Source organism: Dryobates pubescens, chromosome 35, assembly GCF_014839835.1.
Source record: "Dryobates pubescens isolate bDryPub1 chromosome 35, bDryPub1.pri, whole genome shotgun sequence".
Lineage (NCBI taxonomy): Eukaryota > Metazoa > Chordata > Aves > Piciformes > Picidae > Dryobates > Dryobates pubescens.
Genome location: NC_071646.1, coordinates 40,541 through 61,316, shown reverse-complemented (window position 1 = coordinate 61,316; position 20,776 = coordinate 40,541). Strand labels below are relative to the sequence as shown.

The window sequence follows — 20,776 nt, the reverse complement described above, 5'->3', positions numbered from 1 at the left end:
GGTCTTGCAGCACCTTCCCTAGGCAGCACACAGAGGTGCTGGCTAATAGACCCACCCCAGGGTCTGGGTGTGCCTTTCCTAACAGGGAGCTGTTGCATTCACCCCTGCTTCTTGGGTCACCTTGCTCTGCTAGGGGGTCCGCAGAGCCTGGTACCACAAACCCAACCTCTTTTCACATTCCCTTACAGTCTTTAGTCTTCTCTCTTCCTTCAGTTGAGTCACCAGGTTAAGCAGATCATTGACCTGTGCTCAACTAATACAGGTATTGTCTCCACCACCCTCCATTTCAAGTGCCAGGCTCCAACACTCTCTGCAGCCAGTTGCCTAGACACCTGCATGGCTATGTGTGGCCTCTGTTTGGGTACCCACAGTCAAGGGGCACAAATGCCTCTTCCATCCACTTGGCTGCCTCCCAGGGAGCCCCCATCTGAAAACACACTGGTAAAAAATAAAAAACCAAAACCAAGTTATCAGGAGAAACCCCTCAAGGCTGGGAAAAAAAAAAAGCCAAGAACCACCCCCCCCAGCAGCATCCCCCAGCCAGGCATCCCTTGAGCCTTCCCCAGCTCCCCAGGAAATGATGGCTGATAAAAAGGTGCGTCATTATCTGGGGACATCAGTAATTCCTTAACAACCCCTTGGCTGGAGTGGGGCAGCTCACAGAATCATAGAAAGGCTCTTTTAAGATCATCAAGGCCAACCATAAATCCAACACTCAGGGGACAGCATGCTTGTGTCACCCAAGAGCCACCCCGCTTTGCTGAGCAGGAACCAGAGAAAAAGTGATTTTCTTTTCTTTCAGCTGTTTATTTGCAAGTTCTAAAAGGGGTATTACAAAGTCCAGACAGGAAACATAACCATCAGAAAGCTGCTTTCACCTAGCAGTGACCACGTCCCTTTAGACTGGAGGACGACAATGGCCCAGGTGGCAGCAGCACCAGTACAGGGACATGATGTGCCCTGCACACACCAGGCAGAGCTGCTCACCAACGAGGTGGAATCGTATGGTGCCAGCTTTCTGAGCCATGTGCCAACCTGCTGTTTTTGTTGTGTTCTCCTCACCCTGTATGGACCTCATATAGCAATAAATCTATTTCAAGATGGGAGCTGAGGGCTGGGTTATAAGGTGAAGTATCTGTGAGCTGCAGAGCTGAACAGGAGACTTTTGCTCTGCAAGGAAACAGAAACCAGCATCTTCGAAGGATAAAATGCACCCCACAAAAGGGTGATTTAAAGGTGAATTATGTCCCTGTACTGAGGGGCTGCAGCAGAGGTGATCACGTCCTCAGACCCGGCCCCACATCGCAGCCCCTTTGGCCACAGGCAAGAAGCTGTCAGGAGAGAAAACCAACGTCTCCCCAGTCCAGTGAGCACCCATGGGAGAGTGAGCTGCCAGGTGCCGTGGGGGTGCTGGGCTCCCATGAGCCAGCCCTGGGTTCCAGTTTGCCCAGTGTGGCTGTGGCACCAGCGTGGAGCACGTCCCAGATCCTAACTCACCCGTAAGGATGAGGATGCTGCGCTGACAGCCGACACGAAGCCAAAGGAGCCGCAAGGCGCTGCCCATGGACACCTGCCAAGAGCTTCAATTTTTATTTATTTTTGTTTGTATTTTTCTCTCTTTCCATTTCAAAGCCGTTTGTTCCACAGGCTGTGGGTGGTCCCACAGCATCCCGCCACTGCTGTGCAGCGTGCCCAGGGCGGTGGGACAGGGACTGCTTCTCCCTTGCGGGGCGCTTCTTGCTTCCACGATCACACAAACTGTAACAATCTTTACAAGACGCTGGCGAGTCCCAGGCTCTGGCAGCAACCTTTTCCTGTGTGGGCCAAGGGCAGGAGGCTCTCCCTTCCCACTGCTCTTCCTCCATCATACATGGCCTTCAGCCTCTTTACCTTCAGTACTGGCAGTTTTCAGTCCCTTTTCACAAACTGCTTTCTCTGCTGCTTTTTCAACCTCAGTTTTGCTGGCAGCTTCCTGCAAAACAGCAAATTATAGAATCATCACAAACTGGGTTGGGTTGGAAGGGACCTTCAAAGCAAACTGGCTGAGGGGACACTTCATCCAGGTCACTGATGTTGAACAAGACCTGACCCAGTCTTGACCACTGGGGACCACTATGAGCTACAGGCCTTCAACTAGACTCTGCACCACTGATCACAACCGTCTGAGCCACAACCCTCTGAACCCTCCTTCAGCCAGCTCTCAGTCCACCTCAGTGTCCACTCATGTGACCCACACTAACACCTAACAACAAGCCCATCACAGGTGTAGCCCCTACACTTGGCCACAGGTGCAGGAGAGGAACACTAAGGCACAGTGAAGGCTCACACCTGCTCCAGCAGTGACTGTCCCTATCACAACCAGCTGCACCAGCCAACATATCTCAGCACCAGCAGTTGGCCAGGGCAGCTCTGCTTCCTGTCCCAAGCTGCACAACCCCAGGGGCTGCCCTGGCCTCTTATTCCACCACCTCAACCTCCAGGCACTGGTTCAGAAGAGATTACACTAAAACTGAGCCAGGTGGTGGGGCTGGCAGCACTGTGTCCTCTCTGGTTATAGAACACCAGGTTTTGTTGTGAGGAGTTTTGGTTGAGATTCAGTAGAGATAGCAATCGCTCGCTGTCAGCAGCGGAGCAGCTATTACCTTTCCAGCTTCAGGAAAACCACACTGTCATGTCTCAAAATGCATTGCCAGAGATTGGATGACATTTCATTTTGCCAGTGACCAGGAAGTCACCAACAGTCACTAGCTGGGAACAGAAGAATTCAGTACAAGTACCAGCCCTGTCATCAGCCCTTGCATCACCAGCACTTTTTTCTCCCAGACTCACAGAAACGTTTTGGTTGAAAAAAGCCCTTCAAGGTCATCCAGACCAAAGACCAACCTATCACCACCACAGCCACTACCTCATGTGTCCAAGTGCCACGTCCACACATTTCTTCAACACCTCCAGGGACGGCGACTCCACCACCTCCCTGGGCAGGCTGACCACTCTTGCAGGACAGAAATTGTTCCTAATGTCCAACCTGAACCTCCCCTGGCACAATTTCAGGACATGTACCCTCATTCTGTCACCTGATACTGGAGAGACTAATCCCCACCTCACTACAGCTCCTCCTTTCAGGGAGCTGTAGACAGCTGCTAAGGTCTCCCCTCAGCCTCCTTTTCTCCAGATTAAACAACCCCAAGTCCCTCAGCTGCGCCTCACCAGCCCTGTTCTCCAGACCCTTCATCAGTTTCATTGTCCTTTTCTGGACCTGCTCCAGCCCCTTAATATCCTGACTTCTGAGAATCTGGTGGCAGCCTCTGCACAAGAGAAATCGAGAAATAAATCCATCTTCCCAGTGCAGCAGGCTCAAGCCCTCCATCCTTGACCTGATCCATGACTTCATTGGCTTTAACCCATCTCCTCTCATCACAAAGGCGCCTAGCGTCCTTCACCCTGGGCTCAGGTGGCCCAAAACAGGCAGCAGGCAGCAGGCAGCAGGCAGCAGGCAGCAGGCAGCAGGCAGCAGGCAGCAGGCAGCAGGCAGCAGGCAGCAGGCAGCAGGCAGCAGGCAGCAGGCAGCAGGCACCTTCGCGTCCCTCTCTGCGAACTTTGTGAACATGTTGGCGTAGATCCTCCGGTCCCGCTCGTTGTGCTCCTTCGTTTTCTTCTGGCAGATGGAAATCTGGGATTTTGCTGCTTTGTTCTGTGGATTCACTTCCAGAACTTTTTGAAAGTCACATTTTGCCAGCTCGAACTCATTCATCAATAACCTGGCTTCGCCCCTCCGGTACAAGCCCTTCTCATTGTTCTGGTCCAGTCCTAGTGCCTGCAAACACACAGGTCCCTGTTAGCGACTTTGGGATCCCCCAAAAGATCCCTCTGAGGTCAAAGCCTCATTAAATCTGCTGAAACCAGGACAAGGTGGATTCAAGTGCCCAGAGCACTTGCAAGTTGCTCAACCAAAAAAAAAACAACTCGAAAGATCAACTCATGTCCACCAGCAGTCATTAATATAGTTCACTTGTTTCTCCTTGCTCAGTATCCCCCCAAAAGCGGGAGAGTCCGTGGGAGACAAATCCACAAAGAAGGTGAAAACACCAAATCCCAGCACAGGGAGCTTGGAGACAAGGAAACTGATGGTTTAAAGGTGGTTTTTGACTCTGTGCTCTAGCAACAAAGTCATTTTCCTTTAGTAAAAACCACACATGCACCTCAGAGGCGATTTAGAGAATCACAGAATGCGTTGGGTCAGAAGGGACCTTCAAAGGTCATCTCGTCCAACCCCTTGCAGCCCGCAGGGACAGCCCCAACTAGAGCAGGTTGTTCAGGGCCCCGTCAAGTTTGACCTTGAACGTCAAAAACACAGGTCAAGCCTGGGCCAGACCCAAAATTTTCCTCTCCAGACAGGCTGGGAGAGTTTGGGTTATTCAGCCTGGAAAGAGGAAGGCTCCAGGGAGACCTTAGTGCTGCATTTCAGTATCTGAAGAGGACCTACAGTAAGGCTCCACAGTAAGGCCTGTGGTGATAGGATGAGGGACAACGGTTTGAAACTGGAGCAGGAAAGCAGTGAAATACTGTAAAAGGTTGCCCAGAGCAGTGGCTGAGGTCCCATCCCTGCAGACATTCAAGGTCAAACTTGATGGCACCCTGAGCAACCTGCTCTTAGTTGGGCATGTTCCTGCTCACCGCAAGGACAAGATTACTTTGAGGGTCCCTTCCAATCTGACACATTCTAAACAGTAGCCTCAGGCTGCTGGCCCAGGCAGCATCCATCCATCCAGTTAGATGTGGCTTTGGAAGAAAAGCTGTTGTAAGCAGGTGGATTTCAACTCCAAAAAGCACTTTTGCTCCTGCAGCCAATTTCTGTGCTCACACCACCTTTGGAGACCACGAGGTGCAGATGGGATGGCACCACTCTGGGGTGTGCAGTGAGAACCTGCAAGACAAGAAGATGCTCCCACCCTCAGGCTAATGCACCTCTACCTTGTCACAGCACTCGACGGCTTTGGCGTACTCCCGCAGCTTCAGATAGCACATGGCCAGGTTAAGGAAGGCAGCCAGCAGGAAGGAGTCAGAGGCTTTGGACTCTTTCTCTGATAAGCCATACTCCAGTTCCAGCCAGGACACAATCTTCCCATACTGAATCACTGCCTGCAGGTATTTGCCTTCCTGGGATGGAGCAAAGAAGAAGAGGCTAGAGGAACCCATGCGGACAGCGCTCAGCCTGCTCCTGAAACAGCCTGCCAACAGGTCATGAGTTGAACACAGTGTGGTAAAGACACAAAAGCCAGAAAGATGCTCCAAGGCTTGGCTGGAGCTGCTGGTGCAGAGCCCCTGCGAAAAGGCAGTTATCTAGCTTGCGTTCCACCTCCATACAAAACCAACTTGCTTGGAATGTCCCAGCCTGGGAAGGGGAATGGCAAAGCCCCTCAGCATTAGTCCTGGCCACATCCATCTGTGGGAAGAATCTGATCCACCACCCTGCTCCACAGGGAGCATACATGGGCAAGGCAGCGCCTGGAGAGGAGGAAGTATTTCAGGAAGTGAGGAAAAGGCAGAGGAAGGGCAGGATCCATCTTCCCCAGTGCTGTCTGTGGAGTAAGGTGTCCAGCTCTAGAGTCCTCAGCACAGGACAGACATGGAACTGTTGGAGGGGGTCCAGAGGAGGCCACAGCAATCCTGGGAAGGCTGGAAGCCCTCTGCTGTGAGGCCAGGCTGAAAGAGTCGGGGCTGCTCAGCCTGGAGAAAAGAAGGCTCAAGGGACACCTTTGTGTGGCCCTTCAGTGCTTAAAGGGCCCCAGTAGAAAGCTGGGGACAGATTTTTGAGGAAGACCTATTGTGACAGGACAAGGGGTGATGGTTTAACTAAAAGAGGGAGATTCAAACTAGATAAAGTTACAAAATGTTTGTGCTGAGGGTGATGAGAGCCTGTCCCAGGTTGCCCAGGAAGGTGGGAGCGGCCCCATCCCCGGCACCATCGCAGGTCAGGTTGTCTGGGGCTCTGAGCAATCTGCTCCAGTTGCAGATGTCTGGGCTGACTGCAGGGGCGTTGGTCTGGATGGGCTTTACAGGTGGTCCCTTCCCACCTAATCCAGTCTCTGGTTCTATGACACGGCTTCTCCAACCCTGACAGCTGCCAGGTCACACATCCAAGGATCACACCCTATTCCTAGCTCCCTTGCTCCATCTCCACCACCTGCCACTTTACAAACCTTGAAGTAGGTCGTGCCTTTCTCCTTGACGATGGCAGCCTGCTCCAGTTTCTCTTTGGTGTCCATCTCCCATGACTCCTTGGCCTGCAAAGAAATGCTTGGAGCAATCCTGGAGGAGCAGGGCAGCCCAGTGCAGCAGCAGGACCACACATCCTCCCCGGATTGCTCATTAACAAAGGGTGCTCATCAGGGCAGCGTTACACAGAGTGGATCCAGCATCTTTTTAATTGCAGGGGCTGGGGATGAGGAGACACCCAGAGCACATGTAGGGGTGTGGACCTGGAGTCCCTTACAACAGAGAAACCCTCCCAGGCTTGGGACTTCATCCCAAGAAAGGTGCTTTGTCCACTGCAACCCCAGCAGGATGGAAAAGCCCAAGAAGAGAAGAGGAGTTGGGGGAGGGACATCCCCCAGCAGAGCAGGGATGTGGTAGGTCTTATTCCTGCTCTGGGCAGGGTGGTGGGATGAGGAGAGGATCAAGCAGGGATGCAGTACAGCAGCACCTGCCCCATTCCACGGGCACCTTTTGCATCCCATTCCTGTCCTCACCATGGGCACAGCCATCTCAGCCTGCCAGCCAAGCTCCTCGGGGCCAGCTGGATGGACAGCACAACTCTGATCTGAGCAGCCCAGGAAGAGACAGGGAAAAAACAGGGGTGACAAAGGCTAAAAGAAAAAAATATTTTGAAAAAGAGAAAAAAACTCCAAACAAACAAAGAAAAACAACACCAAAAGACAAAACACAAAGGGAATAAAAAACAAAACAAGAAGGAAAAAAGGGACAAAAATAAAAAGGAAAAAGGGGATAACAAAAAGAAAAGAGGGCAAAAAGGGGAAAAGCAAGACAAAAATAATTAAAAAAACCCAACAAACAAACAAATAAAGCTAAAATAAAAGTTAAAACAATAAAAGCAAGTCCAAGGGGAAGATGGCTGGGAGCAAATGAGAGACCCAGCCTTGGCCCCCCCCAGAAAAAGAAACCAAACCAACAGAGAGGAACAACCTCAGAACACCAAGGTCTTGGTGACGTCTCCGCTGGAGATGGGGCCAGGGGTGGCCTCGTGCTAGGGCCAAAGGGTGGCCGCTGCCCAGACACCAGTGTCCCTGTCACCCGGGTAGGGCCCCACACGCTCCTGCCCTCACCTTCTCAAAGCTCTTCAGTGTCACCTCATAGACCAGCTCTGCGTTGGCCTGGATGCCGTATTTGGGCTTCCCTGCCTCGCCGAAGCCATACCTGGGGGGCGTAAGGAACCTGTCAGAGCCAGGGGCAGAAGAATCTTGCTTTGGGCAGCTTGGCCATGACACAGCACAATCACCCACTGGGGTTTCACCCCTGCAGCTATTAACTTTTCAGGGTGAGGGCAAGATTGTTCTCCATGAGCCACGATACCTGAGGGGACACAATCCATTCTCTCCTGGGAGTCATCATCTCTGTACGCATCAACTCCATTGTTTTAGAGAGGTTTCTCTATCCAGCCATGGTGGTTTCCAGGGAGACCTTTTCCTTTCAGCCCCCGGACTCAGATAAACCTTTTTCTCCTGATTTTTTTAAAGCATCTTGAGATCTCTGCCTTCTTGCCACCAGTTACTCTTGCCATGCCTGCCGACATCACTAACCTGAGGCTCTCCTGGAAAGTCCCACTTTCAGGATCAGCATCTTCCATGACCGCTAATAGAGCCTTGGATGCTGGAAGCTCAAAACTAGGTGACATCTCTTGTCTTGGGAGGCTGGGGCCAAACTCTTTTCAGTGGTGCCCAGTGACAGGACAAGGGCAAGTGGGCACACACTGGAAGCCAGGAGGTTTCAGCTGAACAGAAGGAGAAACTTCTTCGGTGTTGAGGGTGCTGGAGGCCTGGAGCAGGCTGCCCAGAGAGGCTGTGGAGTCTCCTTCTCTGGAGAGCTTCCAAACCCTCCTGGCCATTGTGATCCTGGGCAAGCTACATGTGGGTTGGACTGGATGATCTCCAGAGCTCCCTCCCAACCCCACCATGCTGGGACGCCTGTGTGACTCTGTGGTGCCCAGGAGGATGCTCCTTACCGTGGCGCCAGGTAGAGGATGCAGTGCTCTGCCCTCTGCATCTTCTCCAGGGCTTTGTCGATGCCGATGGGGATGTCATAGTCCTCCCCTTCACCCACGACGAACTTCACGTCTCTGCAGTCGAACCTGGTGCCACTACAGAATCCCTCCAGGTGAACTGCAGAGGGTTGAGAGGGCAGGATCGCACTCAAAGCCACCCCAACCCAGGCAAGGGGCAGCTCCAAAAGAAGCATTTTACAAAGAATATCTTCCAAAATCTCTCAGCACAGGAACAGGAACCTGTTGGAGTGGGACAGAGGAGGCCACAGCAATGCTGGGAGGGCTGGAAGCCCTCTGCTGTGAGGCCAGGCTGAGAGAGTTGGGGTTGTTCAGCATGGAGAAGAGAAGGCTCCAGGGAGATTTTCTGATGGCCTTTCAGTGCCTAAAGAGGCCAAGAAGAAAGCTGAGGACAGACATTTGAGCACGGCCTGCTGTGACAGGACAAGGGGTGACGGTCAGAACTCAAAGAGGAAGATTCAAGCTGGAGGGAAGGGAGAAATATTTGACACTGAGGGTGGTGAGACCTTGGCCTAGGTTGCCCAGAGAGGTGGGAGATGCCTCATCCCTGGCACCGTTGCAGATCAGGTTGTTTAGGGCTCTGAGCAAGCTGCTCTAGCTGCAGATGTCCCTGCTGGCTGCAGGGGCATTGGACTGGATAGGCTTTAAAGGTCCCTTCCCACCAAAACCGAGCTGTGGCTCTATGATTCTACGAAAAAACAGACAAGCTTCCAGTCCCGGAAGTTGAAAGACATGGGGCTGAGGGCAGCACAGGAGCTCCTGGTGAGCAGGGAGGGACAGGGAGGGCTCAGAAGCACTGCTGAAAAGGCAAGCAGGCAAATCCTGTCTCAGCAAGGAGCAGACAACAGATAAACACCATGACTAATATGTTCCCCATGCACTCTGCTGCACGAGTCAAGTCTTACTGGAACTGGATATTGCTGCTGGCACACAGCCACGTGGCATTTATCAAGGCGATTACACAGCTCCTATAGGCAGCCATACTGCCTTGCCTTCCACCTCCAAAACAAGGCTGTGCTCTCCTCCTCCAAGAACTCCAAGTACAAGATAAACATTATTTGCTCTTGTTTCATTTTTCTTCAATCTTCAACCAATAACTGTGGCTGTTCCAGCCCCAGGCGCTGGCAGAAGCACAGCCAGGAGCACATACCGAGGACCTGGAACATTCACCACCTGGTTCTCCTGGCTGGCATTTCCACAGCAAGATTCACAGATTCATGGAATGGTTTTGCCTTGGAAGGGACCTTAAGTATCATCTCATTCCAACCCTGCTGGCATGGGCAGAGACACCTCCCACCAGTCCAGGTTGCTCAAGGACTCATCCATCTTTGACCTTGAACACCTCCAGCGAGGAGGCATCCACAACCTCCCTGCGCAACCTGTTCCAGGGTCTCACCACCCTCAATGTCAAGAATTCCCTCCTAATCTCCAGTCTAAATCTGCTCTTCTCAAGCTTCAATCCACCCCCCTTCATCCTATCACTAGAATCCCTTGTAAAAAGTCCCTCCCCAGATTTCTTGTAGGTCCCTTGCAGCTACGGGAAGATGATTCCTTTTTCATTGGATGCGGAGGGCTTTGGGGACAGCCTGATGTTCTGTGCACTCTGGTTGGTACAGGGTACAAGATGCAAGCACACCGGTAGACTAAATTAAAAGCAATTCATCAGGAGCCCCTTAGTACTGTTAGAACAAAGCCAAAACAAACCAAAGGAAAAGCTTTTGAGAGAAAAAAAAATCTGTCGTAGGCAACACAACCGGGAGCAAGGCCTCCGCAGCCCGGAAGGACGCGAGCTTTACCTTTGCTTGCTGCTCAGCAGACAGAGGAGGCGTTGCCTGTGCAAGTACTGCTGAAGAGTGGGGAGGAAGGATGCTTACAAGAAAACCATTCTCAGGGCTGGGGCTGCTCTCACAGCTCCCCCAGCACCATGCTGAGCCGCAGGATGCGACCTAAGTGACCACAGAGCAGCAAGCACCTCAGCCTGCATGGCAGGAGGAGAGCAGAATCAAATGACAGACCAGACACAGCCAAGGGTGTCCAGGCTCCAAAAGGCAAATCCAGCTCCTCCAGGGCTGACCCCTCCTTTTGCACTACCCAAACCCACATTGGGTATTTTCTTAGGCACAGGAAGGTGGCAAAGTAATTCTAAAATACAGGTAACCCAGCAACCCCACAGCACCATGCTTTCTGTGCTCCTAGCAAGAGCAGGAGCAGATCCACAAGCCCTCTCCCAGATCCCCCGTGGGATGCAGCAGGGAGGGGAAGATCCTGCTTCTAAACAGGGTCATAGAATTGGTTTAGTTTGACAAAAGCTCTAATATCACCGAGTCCAATTGTTGACCCAACACCACCATGGCCACTACACCATGTCCCCAAGTGCCACGTCCACACATTTCTTGAACACCTCCAGGAATGGTGACTCCACCACCTCCCTGGGCAGCCTGTTCCTGTTCCCTGACCACTCTTGCAGGACAGAAATTGTTCCTAATGTCTAACTTAAACCTCCCCTGGCACAATTTCAGGCCATTCCCTCATGTTCAATCACCTGATACTAGGGAGAAGAGACCAACCCCCACCTCACAGCAACGTCCTTTCAGGGAGTTGTAGAGAGCAATGAGGTCTCCTCTCAGCCTCCTCTTCTCCAGACTAAACAACCCCTGTTCCTTCAGCTGCTCCTCACCAGCCCTGCTCTCCAGACCCTTCAGCAGCTTTGTTGTCCTTCTATGGCCCAATGTCCTTCTTGGAGAGAGGGGCCCAAAACTGAACCCAATATTTGAGGTGTGGCCTCACCAGTGCCCAGTACAGGGGATAATAATTTCCCTACTTCCTTTGGGGTAAGGAATGAATGCAGAGGAGGATGCTGCCATCCTCGCCTTGGAGGAGAGAGAGTTTAGCTTTGAACTACATAAAAAATACACCAGGCAAAGTGGGGCAAATCTCCACTTGGATTTCCAGGAGCAGGTCAGCTGGCTGCAGACACTCTTGGATTACAAGGGGAAAAAAAAAAAAGGCAGAAAAAAAGCTGCCGAAAGAACATCACTCCAGTTGCAGCCCTGACTTATTGTTCTCTCGGCGCCTGCAGCGATTTTGTTTTTGAAGAGCTGAGAACAGAGTGTACCGAGTGCGGCTGGCACACGAACTTGATGTGCTGACAGCAATTTGTACTCAGATTAAAAATGGAGAAGGGGGGGTGGAGGGGATGGTGGGGGGAAAGGTTGTAACAAAAGCTGGAATGCCAGATTTGCAGCGCAGACTGAGTTTCAGGGACCTGAACGGTGAATTAGGGTCTGTAAAACTTAAAACCTGTAAAAATGCTTTCAGAACTCCAGCAGGGAGGTGCCTGCTCCCGGAGGCATGGCTCCTTCCACCTTAACTCCAGCAGTGAGGCATCTCCCAAACATACAGTTGAGAGAAACCATCACTGCAAGGCCACCGCCTTGCCCCAGGATGGACTGCCATGCCCTGTGCGGTCCCCATCGCTACCATGACATCCCCATATATGCTCTGAAGTCCCCGTGGCTGCCCTGATGCCCCCAACACAGTGCCCACCATAGAGAGCACAGCCCTGCCCACGACAGGGGGATTGGCACTAGATGAGTGGATTCATAGAATGGTTTGGGTTGCAAGGGACCTTGAAGATCATCTCATTCCAACCCCATGCCATAGGCAGGGACACCTTCCACTAGACCAGCTTGCTCAAGGCCCCGTCCAACCTGGCCTTGGACACCTCCAGGGAGAGGGCATCCACAACCTCCCTGGGCTATCTGTTCCAGTGTGTCACCAGCCTGACTCTAAAGAATTTCTTCCTAACCTCCAGCCTCATTCTCCCCCACTCAGGCTTCAATCCATTCCCTTCCTGCTATCACTACAAGCCCTTGTAAAAAGTCCATGTGACTAAAAAAACCCACCTATTTGCACCCAAAATGCTCACTGCAAGGCTGCCTGCTGCTGCTTCTCCTGATCTTCTCACAGGGCTGTATTTAAGGGTCTCTGACTCCTCGATGTATGGAGTTGTACGGGTCTGAATGAATTAAGGGCCACATGAGCTACAAACACGAGCAGCTGGCAGGGCTGCCGGTAGGCTCAGCAAAGCACTCCCCGCCAGCATCGGACCAGGCTGCTCAGGGAGGTGGAGTCACTGTCCCTGGAGATGTTCAAAGAACAAACAGATGTGGCACTTCATGACATGATTTAGTGGTCACAGAGGTGTTGGGTAGAAGGTTGGACTTGACAATCCTAGAGGTCTTTTCCAACCGCACCGATTCTATGATCTCTGTCCTGCCAAAGCAGCACCAGCTCCACAGGATGATCAACCCAGAAGATCATCCATCTTCACGATGCCAAGCACAAATCTGCTCCTGCTTGCAGCACCTGCTCTGATGAGTGCATTCGTTTTGCAAAAGGTAAAGCAAAAAAGAGGGTTATCAGGCTGTGGGGCATCAGGTGCATGGGGAATCTCTTTTGTCTCCTCATGCCCTTTCAGAGAGATGATTCCTGACTGGTGTTTTCCCACTCCCCACCGCAGCCTCCTCCTGAGCCAGTAAAGCATCAGCATGTTCCAGAAAATGTCAAGCTGTGATGGGAACAACCACCGAGTGACTGGGGCTCTCCCTGCCCTCCACACCCAACAGGTTGCTGCCTGGAAAGCTCTCAGAGTACAAAGCAATGCTGGACTGGTGATGACTTCAATATTTACTCTTGGTTTAGTCTTTGGGATAGGAGAGCCAGCTTGAAGCTCAGCTCACGGCTGGTCCCAGATAAGATGCTCACTGCAGGAGAGGCAGACAGTCAAATCCAAGTCAAAACCTCATTTCTCCTCACAAGAAAACCTCATTAGAAGAAGCAGCCATTCAAGGCAGTGAGCTTGAGCTGTCACAGCTCAGATCCAATTTCTCCTTCACTGAAGGGAGTTAATCTTTGTGTACAGGAGGTCTGAAAGTAAATGCCTCCTGCATGGAGTGAGATCTGTGTCTGAGTGGTTCTTGGGAAGGAAAAACAGCCCTTCAAGCCCCATCCAGCCCCATGGAACGTCTGCTCCTGAAACATGACCAGAACAGGGAGATCCCGGCAGATCCAAGTTCCTCATCCTCCCCTATCAGCTGAGACCACCCTGGGCACAGCAAACCCCCGGTATTCATTTCCTTTGCTCTTCAAAGGAAGGATAAAAAAAACAGGCTCCTTTCCGCAAGAGGAGCAATAAAGGCCACCAAAGGCCATCAGTGCCGGAACAAGGACCCAAAGAAGGTGCCGAGTGCCTGCGTGGGTGCCCAAAACACTCAGCAAGGGATGGCATTGAGGGAGGACATTCCTGCTTCCATTGCTTTGGAGGCACATCGGAGTCAGAGTTTTTAGGAGCTGGCACATCCAGGAGTGGCTTGGACATGGCGATGGATGTAGAAAACAGAGATGGCAGAACCCTGCAACCCCATGGGGGTCTGCTCCCTCCATCCTACTCTGAGCTGAGCAGCACCAGAGCTTTCAGGGATGTGTTGCCAACATGACTAAGAAACCAGAGTGCAGGTTATGTTCACATGCTCCCAGGGCTTGAGGTTTCCCAACCACCCTTCCCACCAGCAGTGCTGGGGCCATAATGAGGAGAGCTCATAGCAGCATCTGAGCAGGCAGTGACCCACTGCTCTCCCAGCCCCTCTTCATCTTGTCCAGCCTCCAGACGGATAAAAGCATATCCCATCAGGATGCAAAGCCACCTACAAGCTCTACAGGACCGGGGGGAAGAAAGCTGGGCTGCTCTGGGGCAGGCTCACCCCTCCAGAGGCCATCACTCACTTTCCACTGTAGCACCTTCATTAGGGTTGGAGTAACCTTCTCCCTTCCTCTTGATCCTCCGGATTATCCCTCCGTCCTCAAACAAGTCCTCACCTTTGAAGTCAAGCAGCTCGACCTACAAAATCAAATCACAAAGAAAAGGCGGGCAGAGCTCAGGAAGGAGGAGAAGGGGGAAGGAAGAAGAAAAGAACAACTAAAGAGCCACAAAGCAGCAGCTCATTCTCGTTCTCCATTTAGCTGACAGGCAGAAGTTGTCCATAAAAACCAGTTCCAAGCCACAGCATAATCCACCCAATTTATTAGAAACTGGGACACTTCCAATACCTGAAGCTTTGCACAGGGTAACAGCGAAAATAAGTTTATTAAAGCTTGCTTGGGCACAGCACAGCTGCTGCTGGGAGATGCTGTGGAAGTTGCTCAGGACCAGCGTGGGCAGGAGTTTTCCCTTCCTTCTCTGACAAGACCATTTCTGACCCACAGCTCAGAAAGACTGAACTTTAATTTAGGACAGATTTTAGGATTCATTCCTCCCTTCCCACTGCCTTGTCCCAACAAGCCCTGCCCAGCCAGCTCACCCTGCCAAAACCTTGGCTCTCCTACCACCCGGCAGCACTCAATAGACTCTAGCACCCAGAGGCATTTCCCAGCTGCTTTCTCCCTCCCATGTGCATTTTTAAACTGGGAATCTGCCTGCTCCCCCTGCCCCCACCCCATCCACCTCCCCCGCACTGGGGCTCTCCCCAGCCACAGTTTCAGTCCCAGCCTCCCAGCTCAGACACATTTCTGAGAAAACCCTGGCAGCAGTTCCTGGAGCAGAGGGACACGTTTCAGGAATTCAAGCTGTTTCTTTGTGTTGTTGTTTGCTTTGGGTTTTGGTTTTTATTTGGATTCCAGAGCTGGCTGGCAAGGCAGGGAGGGAGTGAGCGAGCTCATCCACGTGCCGGTTTTACTTGCCTCGAAGAAGAGGGTGGCGTTGGAAGGGATTTTGGGGGCACTGCCAGCAGAGCCGTAGGCGTACTCGGGTTTGCAGAGCAAGTAGCAGATCTCTCCCTTCCTCATGGTAGCCACCCCGATATCCCACGCCTTGATTACCTGGCCTACGAGGGAGGCAGATGTCAGGCACAAGGGAGCAACCGGCAGCCACCCCAAAAAAACCCCAGCCTAGGTGCTGTGATACAAGGACAGCACCCAAAAAAGGCCACCCTTGGAAGTCACTTAACGCAGAGCTGAGACCATCCTGTTCTGCAATGAGGTCTCACCCCGCCAAGATCATTCCACCCTCCTCAGGATCATCCCAGCCCTGCTAGGATCACTGTAGCCTCCCCTCAGGATCATGCCAGACCCCGTAGAATTATTCCACCCTCACTGGGATCATCCCAGCCCTGGAATGATCTCCCCAAGATCATTCCAGCCTTCCTAGAATCATTCCAACCCCCTCAGACTCACCCCACCCTCCCCAGGATCATCCCAGCACCTCTGGGATCATCCCGGCCTCTCCAAGATCATCCCACCCTGAAGCATCCCCTAGATGGGCTCACCCTTGCCCAGGCTGAAGACAAAGGGCTCATTTCGATCACGGCTGGAATCAAATTTTTTGCCATTGGCCAGTTTGCCCTTGTAGTGGACATAAACCTTGTCTCCAATCATGGGGGACTCATCCTCACTGCCAGGTCGTTTAATGATCTGAGAGAGAGAAACCACCCATGAGAAAAGAAGCCATGGGACAGCCAAAGAGAGAGAGACATGTATCCTAGAGGCACAGAGTGGTTTGGCTGGGAAGGGACCTTTAAAGCCCATCCAGTCCAACGCCCCTGCAGGCAGCAGGGACATCTGCAGCTAGAGCAGCTTGCTCAGACCCCCCGACAACCTGATCTGCAACGGTGCCAGGGATGAGGCATCTCCCACCTCTCTGGGCAACCTGGGACAGGGTCTCACCACCCTCAGTGTCAAACATTTCTCCCCTCCCTCCAGACTGAATCTGCCTCTTTGAGTTCAAACCGTCACCCCTTGTCCTGTCACGACGGGCCCTGCTCAAAAGTGTCCCCAGCTTTCTCACTGGCTCCTTCAAGCGCTGAGAGGTTGCAAGAATCACAGAATTCCCGTACGGTAGGAGTTGGAAGGGGCCTCTGGAGATCATAGAATCCAACCCCCCTGCCACGGCAGGTTCACCTAGAGAAGGTCACACAGAATCACAACGTCCAGGCAGGTTTTGTAAGTCTGCAGAGATGAAGACTCCTGGGCAGCCTGCTCTGCTGCTCCACCACCTTTAAATTAACAAGTTCCTCCTCATGTTTAGACGGAATGTCATGTTCCAGTTTGTGACCATTACCCCTTGTCCTATCACTGGATAAAAGCCTGGTCCCATCCTCCCGAGAACCACTCTTTAGGGATTTGTAAGCATTTATGGGATCCACCCTCAGCGTTCTCTTCTCCAGACTAAAAAGACCCAGCTCTCTTGGTCTTTCCTCACTAGGGAGAGGTTTCAGGCTCCCTGGTGCCTTATCATCTTCTCCAGGGTGAACAACCCCAAATCTCTCATGCTGTCCTTGCAGATGTGCTCCAGCATTCCCTCACTCTTTACACAGAATACAGACACAGGTGGATCTAAAACAGCCATAGATCAAATCCATGCACACACAGGCACAGACATCCCACTGCTGCTCTAAACCCAATGAAGGATTAGGAAAAGAATATTTCCTGAAAGAGTTGTTGGGCAATGGAAGCGGCTGCCCAGGGAGGTGAAGGCTTCAAGGAGACCTTAGAGCAGCATTTCACTACCTGAACGAGACCTACAGGAATGCTGGGGAGAGACTGTTCATAAGGGCCTGTGGGGATAGGGCAAGGGGCAGTGGTTTGAAACTGGAGCAAGGCAGATTTAGGTTGGACATCAGGAGGAAGTTCTGCACAAGGAGAGCGATGAAATACTGGAACAAGTTGTCCAAGGGATGTGGTTGAGGCCCCATCCCTGGAGACATTCAAGGTCCAACCCGACGAGGGCCCTGAGCAACCTGCCCTAGTTGGAGGCGTCCCTGCTCACTGCAGTGAGGGTTGGACGAGATGACCTTTGAGGGTCCCTTCCAACCCCATGCATTCTGTGAGCTGGTGGAGTCACTGCCATTGGAGGTGTCCAAGAAATGTGTGAAGCCTCAAGAGATTCCAGTTCAATCTGTCCTTCCATCAGCCCCTACAAATAAATCCCTGGGCAGATCCACAGCACTGGGAGAGGGCTGGGAAGAGAGACCTGCCCAGCCTCTGGGGGATGTATCTGAATAAAGATCGTGGTTGGAAAGCCCAAGTGAAGGCCACTGTGGGGTTTCTGTCCACACACATCTTGCTCTCAGGGGGTGTCACTACGCTGCTCACTTCTTGTCAACACTTCTTTTTTTTTTCTCTCTCTCTGAACACTCCAGCCTGGAACAAGCAGTTCTCAAGCCGAGGATGGAGCAGGGGAGGATGCTATTCTTAGAGGAAAGGTCCTATTCAACTGGAGAAGAGCACGGGCTTGGGAGCAGAACTATCCAGAAACAGCCCTGAATGTGAAAAAGGGGCTGGGGAGCAGACTGGATGACCTCAGTAATGTGCTCTAATGTCTGTGAGTCACACACAAACATGCTCTGTGGGTTTACAGCTAATGATCTGATTAGGAACACAATAGCAGCGAAATTCACTGAGCAGCCCCAACCCATCGGTCTCAACCACCACCCTGTTCTTCTCTATTCCGAGTGGTGCTCATCTCCTTCACCTCTCAAATAAACAGAACCCAAATCAGTCACGTAGCCCTGGGAGTGCTACATGGAATTCGCAGCACCGTGTTGGTTGAAAAGACCTCCAAGATGGAGTCCAACCATCAACCTGGGACCACCACGGCCATTAAACCACGTAAAAAGTGCCATGTCCACACAGTCCATCAAGATGACCACGCATCCCAAAATACAGAACAAAAGGCAGGGCCCTCCTGGCAGCGTACCCCCCCCACCCCCTCTCACCTTCAGGACCCCTCGGTCTCGAGTTGGTGTGATGTCCTCCCCGCGCTCTGCAAGAGCCGTGGCCTGCACCTCTCCTTCACCCTTAGTGGCCTCATCGGTGGTCATGGCCTCCTTGCATAAGCCCTCGACCTAGAGAGACATGGCACACACTCCATCAGCCGGGCAGGAGCAAAGCAGGTGCTAGAAGAGGAAAGGGTTAACCAAAAGCAGCAGGGGGGTGGGCAGGAAGCTTTGAGCACATCTCAAGCTTGCAGAGCGGAAAATCCCTTCCCAGGGGCCACCCAGACTTTGCCAAACCGCAGGGCACAGGAAACCCTGAGGTGCCACATCAACCAGGGACAGGGAACAGCCCCACATCTTGGCCTGGCCACAATGGTGGAGGTTGCCAGCCTTCATCTTCAGTCTCCCTAGGTCAACATTGCTTCAGATGGCTCTTTCTGCAGGAGTTTTACTTGAAAAAGCACCAGTAGGGAAGGCACATTCCGGCCAACCGACTCCTTACACCGGGTAGAAATGCAAGAGCTTATTCTGGGGTGCTGCACCCGAAGCACTGGGATCTTCTACAGAGATGCGCTGCTGAGCACCCTCTTGGACACACCAGAATTAGCTCTGAAGCAACTACATCAGCAGCCACCAAGAGCAGAGGCAAAACCAGGAGCGATGACAGAACTCCAGGGGAGAGAAAGAAAGGACTGATGACCACTAAGCCGGTGCTAGAAGTATGTGCACCAGGCAAACGCGTGCCTTGTGAGCTACTTTAGACGGCTCCGGATCATTTCCCACAAGGAGTGACCCATTTGTCTATTGTTTGTAAGGCAATCCTCGCTGTCTCCCGCCCATGAAGGACACTCCAAAAGGAAAGAGCAGGTTCCAAGTGCCAGGAAACGCTGCATGGAGAGACCTGGATGCACAGCAAGCGGTTTCTCCAAAAAACAAAGCCAATCCAAAGAATCCCAACCCTTGTGCTGGATAAAGAGAGCAGACTGAGAGGGGATCTTATGAATGTTTATAAACATCTGAAGGGTGGGTGTCAAGAAGAAGGGGCAGGGCCCAGCGACAGGACAAAGGGCAACGAATACAAACTGGAATCCAGGAAGTTCCAGATCAATATGAGGAGAAACTTCTTTACTGCCAGGGTGACGGAGCCCTGGAGCAGGCTGCCCAGAAAGGTTGTGGAATCTCCTTCAATGGAGGCATTCAAGACCCACCTGGATGCATTCCTGTGTGACCTGCCCTACATAATCCTGCTTTGGCAGGGGAATTGGTCTGCCCAGGGCAGCGGTGGAGTCACCATCCCTGGAGGGGTTTAAGTAGCGTGTGGACCTGGTACCTGGGACGTGGCTTAGTTTTGACCCTTCAGTGCTGGGTCAAGGGTTGGACCGGATGATCTTTGAGGTCTCTTCCAACCAGCTGTATTCTGTGATTGGACTTGATGATCTCCAAAGGTCCCTTCCAGCCCCTAACATTCTATGAGTCTATAAAAGATAAAACTCACAGCAAGACACTAAGAAATTAGGGGGGTTGGGGACAAACTGGAGCCCCATGCTCCCACCCTCACTGCACGAGCGGCCACGGTGCCTGAAAAGCCATGGGTTTGGTCCAGCGCCACCTTTCTCCAATGGTGCCTGCTTAAAAAGAAGAAAAAAAAAAAAAGAAAGAAAAAGATAATTCCTTCTGGTTTAACCCTCTGTTTCCTGACGATTTCCTTGGCAGCGTGAGGCTCTTTTGGTAGCCACACTGCTGCGTGACCACGCGGTCAAGGAAACGCGAGAGGATTCAAAAGCAACGGGGTGCAGAAGACAGAAACCAGATCTATTAAAGCCACTCTAATTGCAGAACTTTCCCACAGCCTTTGGCGTGGAAGCTGATGTCAACCAGCAGGAGAAATCATGCATTCACTCATTCAAGGGTTAAAAACAAAAAAAAAGAAGGAGCAAATAAGGATGTTTTCAGCTGCAGAGGTAGGTAAGTTTGTGCTGTAAGAATTGTGCTCCTCACACCCAGCTGGAAAGGGAAGAGCTGGAGCCTGGCTCCCCCCACCCCTGGCACCGGAAGCCACTGAGACACAGAGAGTCCTGCAATGGAAGAAACAGAGAAAAATAAGGGAACTATTTGCTGCAATGCTCGATCCTCACAGGCTTTGGGGTAACAGTTAATGAGATTTTGCTTCTGCTGCCTCTCCCCTGACTCTGCTGAGGTTTTAGATGGGAACACCTCAAAGAACACCAAAAAAAGCTACTTTGCTGGTGAGACTTACCTCCCAAATATGTCTAGATTGGAAAACCTGCCATCAGCTACTTGGGAAGAAATGTTTTACACTGAGAGTGGCGAGACCCTGGTCCAAGTTGCCCAAGGAGGTGGGAGATGCCCCATCCCTGGAACCATTCCGGGTGAGGGAGGCTGGGGCTCTGAGCAACCTGCTCTAGTTGCAGATGGCCCTGCTGACTCGAGGCTTTTGGACTAGATAGGCTTTGAAGGTCCCTTCCAACCCAAACCAGTCTGAGATTCTGTGACTGTGGCACCGAGATGGTCTCCACGCCACGGGCACTATCACGGAGATGAATGAGGACGAGGTGGTGGCACTGTCTCAGGGCTCCCTGCACAGCACCAGGTATGCAGCACCCATCGCTCATTTATTAAGCACCAAGATGAACCAAATAAAAAAGGAGGAGCAGCTTGTGTAAGAAATGCCACCTCCTGATGCAGAATC

At 52.1% G+C, this 20,776-nt stretch overlaps 1 protein-coding gene across 1 annotated transcript; it reads right to left on the bottom strand.

The window, feature by feature from the left end:
• Positions 1–1,568: 1,568 nt before the first annotated feature.
• On the bottom strand, positions 1,569–18,192 carry FKBP5 (FKBP prolyl isomerase 5). The gene is made up of 10 exons (XM_009906177.2): positions 18,067–18,192; positions 15,619–15,763; positions 15,035–15,177; positions 14,081–14,195; positions 8,240–8,396; positions 7,344–7,434; positions 6,201–6,284; positions 4,972–5,157; positions 3,575–3,814; positions 1,569–1,972 (listed from the first exon to the last, which is right to left on the bottom strand). The coding sequence occupies exons 1-10, from the start codon at positions 18,169–18,171 to the stop codon at positions 1,865–1,867; spliced, it is 1,374 nt and encodes a 457-aa protein (XP_009904479.2). The 5' UTR covers positions 18,172–18,192; the 3' UTR covers positions 1,569–1,864.
• Positions 18,193–20,776: the final 2,584 nt, after the last annotated feature.